Source organism: Limulus polyphemus, unplaced genomic scaffold (genome assembly GCF_000517525.1).
Source record: "Limulus polyphemus unplaced genomic scaffold, Limulus_polyphemus-2.1.2 Scaffold6480, whole genome shotgun sequence".
Lineage (NCBI taxonomy): Eukaryota > Metazoa > Arthropoda > Merostomata > Xiphosura > Limulidae > Limulus > Limulus polyphemus.
Window position 1 is genome coordinate 10,245 of NW_013672090.1, and position 6,092 is coordinate 16,336.

General features: G+C 32.4%; 1 protein-coding gene across 1 annotated transcript in view; it reads right to left on the reverse strand.

Moving 5' to 3' along the window:
- Window positions 1–6,092, reverse strand: part of LOC106473755 (transmembrane 9 superfamily member 4-like) — a 38,963-nt gene that overhangs the window by 10,141 nt on the left and 22,730 nt on the right. The window contains exons 8-9 of the mRNA XM_013934435.2: window positions 3,112–3,264; window positions 2,399–2,469 (exon numbers count right to left, since the gene is read on the reverse strand). Of these exons, the coding sequence (XP_013789889.2) occupies window positions 2,399–2,469; window positions 3,112–3,264 (224 nt within the window). The remainder of the gene's footprint in view (window positions 1–2,398; window positions 2,470–3,111; window positions 3,265–6,092) is intronic.

The following is a 6,092-nucleotide window of genomic DNA, read 5'->3' on the forward strand; positions in this document are numbered from 1 at the left end:
GTCAGGATAGAAGTAGAGGTAGGCGTATAGACAGTAGTCTAGGACAGAGGAGTGCTTATCGTACATGTCATGACAGAGGTGAGGTGCTTATAGACAGTGTCAGGATAGAGGTGAGGTGCTTATAGACAGTGTCAGGATAGAGGTGAGGTGCTTATAGACAGCGTCAGGATAGAGGTGAGGTGCTTATAGACAGCGTCAGGATAGAGGGGAGGTGCTTATAGACAGCATCAGGATAGAGGTGAGGTGCTAAAAGACTGTCAGGATAGAGGTGAGGTGCTTATAGACTGTGAGAATAGAGGTGAGGTGCTTATAGACAGTGTCAAGATAGAGGTGAGGTGCTTATAGACAGTGTCAAGGTAGAGGTGAGATGCTTATAGACAGCGTCAAGATAGAGAGCACATTGACATGGGTGGAGGGATTTGCAAATTAGATATTGCCAAGGGCATTTAAGTGGGGTATAAAAGACTGGAGCATGTTCAGATAGGCAAACCAGTGTTGATGAATAGCTAAAGTGGCAGCGGAGGGTATGTTTTGAAATAACCCTTCTCTGAACCCTTTCAACAATTCAGTGTCTTTCCTAAGGTAAGGAGCCCAAGATTGAATACAATAATCCAAATGGGGGCCTAACCCAGTGACCTATACAATGAAATTATAACCTCTTTAAAACTGTATTCAATATTTCTGTAGTTAGAACATAAAATCTAGTCCCTACCACTAGCAACAGCACACTGCTTGGATGGCTTTAGAGATTGATTGACTATTACACCAAGATCCCTTTCTTCCATGACACTGTTAAGGTTATTCCCATCCAAATTATACTTATAATTCAAATTATAATAACCCTCATGCATTATCTTGCATTTATTAAAACTAAAACCCATCTGCCATTTATTTGCCCAACTCATTAAATGATCTAAACCCTTTTGTAAATCAGCAGCATCCTCTTCCCAGCTAGCAACACTCATGACTTGTCATTTATTGACCGTTCCTTCATCTATGTCATTGATATAAAATATAAGAGGCATGTCATAATCCTGTGGTAAAGTTGTTTCACTCAAACTGTTTTATATGAGAGACAATTCATTTTTTTAATTGTATATTATTAAGAATTTACTAGAAATCAACTGTAGTGAAACACATTCTCATAAAATATTACACACCAGTTTCAGCAAAGCACAAAAACTGTAAAAATGCTTTTTGCTATCACGGTAACAATAATTCTTCTACATTTTACTACAGTCTGTTAGTTTAAACATAAGTAATACTGATAATTAATTCTGTCATTTTGTAAAATATGTTCCTTGAAAAATCTGAAGTAATAATAATTACTTTTCTATTGCAATACTACTGAAAACTAGCCCACGTTTGACACTCACCATGAACAATGATAACTAATGAACAATATCACAAGTTTGATACCATGAACAATGATAACTAATGAACAATATCACAAGTTTGATACCATGAACAATGATACCTAATGAACAATATCACAAGTTTGATACCATGAACAATGATAACTAATGAACAATATCACAAGTTTGATACCATGAACAATGATAACTAATGAACAATATCACAAGTTTGATACCATGAACAACGATAACTAATGAACAATACCACAAGTTTGATACCATGAACAATGATAACTAATGAACAATATCACAAGTTTGATACCATGAACAACGATAACTAATGAACAATATCACAAGTTTGATACCATGAACAATGATAACTAATGAACAATATCACATTGTTCATGGTATCAAACTTAACTGATGAACAATATCACAAGTTTGATACCATGAATAACGATAACTAATGAACAATATCACAAGTTTGATACCATGAACAATGATAACTAATGAACAATAATATGTTTGACACAATGAACAATGATAACTAATGAACAACAACACAAGTTTGATACTCACCAAGAATAGTGATAACTAATAAACAATAACACAAGTTTGATACCATGAACAATGATAACTAATGAACAACATAAGTTTGATACTCACCATGAATAGTGATAACTAATGAATAATAACACAAGTTTGATACTATGAACAATGATAATTAATGAACAATAATGCAAGTTTGATACTCACCATGAACAATAAAGTAATTATAACTAATGAACAATGATAACTAATGAACAATAACACAAGTTTGATACCATGAACAATGATAACTAATAAACAATAACACAATTTTGATACCAGGAACAATGATAACTAATGAACAATAACACAATTTTGATACCATGAACAATGATAACTAATGAACAATAACACAAGGTAGATATTAGTTATCATTGTTCATGGTGAACAATAACACAAGGTTGATACCATGAACAATGATAACTAATGAACAACAACACAAGTTTGGTACTCACCATGTCTTCATCTTTATTATACCTAGCAATGTCTCTCCTTAAAGTTCGGATGATAATCATGGTGAGGATTCCTGAAATGAAAAGTTTTATGTTCAAAAAATTTAAACAAATGATCTTTCTGCAACTAAAAGATAGTTTCTGAATAATCGGTAATTTTGATAATGACAGACTACTTATGTGATTACATATGTTTGTTATGTGTGTATATTTTACAGTACAAAACAATTATGAGTAATATGTGACCACTAAAAACTTGTCATGTCTTTAGTGAAGACACGATGTTGAAATGATAGATACTATTCATTAAGAACAATAAAGTCTTATGTACAAGAAACACTTTTTTTTTTCCTGTGTGTGTAGCTATAAAAGTATATTTATATCTTTAAGAGATAACACTTGAATTTTATAGGATGTTATATTTGGTTCATCATGTTCAGCTTCAGGGTACGTCTCTTACATCATCATCTATGTTTTATCTGCTAAGTTTTCACTGATGAAAAACTTAGTTTAAATAAGTTTAAAACAAGCAATAGAGACAAAAGAAGTACAGTGAGTTTTGGATACTGAAATGTTCTTATTTTCAAACAATACTGAACTATAAGATGTTGATATGTTAATTCTATCTCCAGACATGGAAACAAGACCCACAGCCACACTAAATGGTAAAGATATCTGTAAATTAAAATGTTTGACAGAGAGATTAAATATATTACCAGACAGAAAGAAGATGACCACAACAGAGTTGATGATTGAGAACCAATGAATCTGGGCATCACTCATGGCTAAATAAGTATCCCATCTCGATGCCCATCTAATGTCGCTGGCTTCCCACAGAACCTCATAGGTGAACAAGATCTCTGTGTTATCTGTTTGTAAAAATAACATATTTCGTAAATCCACAAGATTTTCAGTTACAATTAGTTAACAAACAATTTAAAGTTTATAAGTGTTTGACATCCCTAAAAGAAACAAAATAAAATAGTATAATGAAAATACTCTTGAAGCTAATACACAATCCAGAATAACTCAATTTGTCAAATTGAGTTATTCTGTCTTGTGTATTCATTAATGAGTAAGCTTGTATCTGTCAAATTGAGTTATTCTGTCTTGTGTATTCATTAATGAGTAAGCTTGTATCTGTCAAATACAAGCTTACTCATTAATGAATACACAAGACAGAATAACTCAATTTGACAGATACAAGCTTACCCATCAATGAATACACAAGACAGAATAACTCAGTTTGACAGATACAAGCTTACTCATTAATGAATACACAAGACAGAAGAATTCAATTTGACAAATACAAGCTTACTCATTAATGAATACACAAGTCAGAAGAACTCAATTTGACAAATACAAGCTTACTCATTAATGAATACACAAGACAGAACTAAATTTGACAGATACAAGCTTACCCATCAATGAATACACAAGACAGAATAACTCAGTTTGACAGATACAAGCTTACTGATTAATGAATACACAAGACACGAGCTCAATTTGACAGATACAAGCTTACTCATTAATGAATACACAAGAGAGACGAGCTCAATTTGACAGATACAAGCTTACTCATCAATGAATACACAAGTCAGAAGAACTCAATTTGACAGATACAAGCTTACTCATCAATGAATACACAAGATAGAATAACTCAGTTTGACAGATACAAGCTTACTCATCAATGAATACACAAGAGAGATGAGCTCAATTTGACAGATACAAGCTTACTCATCAATGAATACACAAGTCAGAAGAACTCAATTTGACAGATACAAGCTTACTCATCAATGAATACACAAGATAGAATAACTCAGTTTGACAGATACAAGCTTACTCATCAATGAATACACAAGATAGAATAACTCAGTTTGACAGATACACGCTTAGTCATCAATGAATATACAAGACAGAATAACTCAGTTTGACAGATACAAGCTTACTCATCAATGAATACACAAGACAGAATAACTCAGTTTGACAGATACAAGCTTACTCATCAATGAATACACAAGACAGAATAACTCAGTTTGACAGATACAAGCTTACTCATCAATGAATACACAAGACAGAATAACTCAGTTTGACAGATACAAGCTTACTCATCAATGAATACACAAGACAGAAGAACTCAGTTTGACAGATACAAGCTTACTCATCAATGAATACACAAGACAGAAGAACTCAATTTGACAGATACAAGCTTACTCATCAATGAATACACAAGACAGAATAACTCAGTTTGACAGATACAAGCTTACTCATCAACAACCACACAAGTCAGAATGCCGAGTCTGACATGTACAAGTATAATAATCAATGAATACACAAAAGAGAATGACTCAGTCGGAAAGAAAGAAGTACATTCATCAATGATGTTTGTAGACACACACACACAAACATTCATCAATGATGTTTGTAAGTACACAAACTTAAACATTAGAGTTTCTTTTAGAACAACTAATATCGTTTGAGACAACTATTTCTCTCCATTTCTTCCTCAGTTGAGGGCAATAATTAAAGACAGCTAGATTAACATATTCTGTTCATAAAGTTACCTGTCAGAATACTGATAAGTTTATACATTATCAAACACCAAATAACATTTATTACTAAAGAAATTTACAAAGCCACGTTAGGCTATCTGTTGTGTCCACCACGGGAATTGAAACCTGGATCTTAGTATTTTAAGTCTGTTAGCTTACTATTGTCCCACCAGGGGACAATGGTGTTTTAGAAATTCATTCTCCTCCCAGCTAAAATATATCTTGCACTTTCCAAACACTGAGATCCGATTCTTTTCACTTTCACATAAAGTATTAAATTCAAGTTTACAGAAGTTTTAAATGCAGTATTTCCAGATTGTAACTATTAAAACCTTAACAAGAGCTTCATAATAAATAAAGACATCATTCCTATAGTTAATGGCCTATATTATTACCTAATTACTTTTGTTTAAATTAATAATTCCATTTAAGTAATTATGCTATCCCCATTCCCAATAATCCTCCCCCACCCCCACACATCAACAGGAATCCAATATTTTCTTTCTAGAATTTAAGCACTGGGTAATCATATTAACGATTAATCCATAACAATGATTGGCTTTCAATCACCACAACCTCAGTCAACAACATCAATGACTATAGTAATAAAATTAACTGTATATAGGTATTGTATTTCTTTAACCCCTTCCAGCCTGGTAGCATTATACTGGTCATCCATCATAAAAACCTAATGTCTGAAACACAGATTCTTCAAATGTAAAGCATGACAACAACTGAGCATTTCTGATTCTAAACTTGTTATTTTTGGATAAATTTACAATTTCTAATGAAATAAAAACCACTACATAACAAAGTTGTATAACACGCAGTATATTCCAAATAAGCTATACATGTTCACTATGTTACAATGTTTACTACTCATACATGTTCACTATGTTACAATGTTTACTGCTCATACATGTTCATTATGTTACAATGTTTACTAATACATGTTCATCATGTTACAATGTTTACTACTCATACATGTTCACTATATTACAATGTTTACTACTCATACATGTTCACTGTGTTACAATGTTTACTACTCATACATGTTCACTATGTTACAATGTTTACTACTCATACATGTTCACTGTGTTACAATGTTTACTACTCATACATGTTCACTGTGTTACAATGTTTAC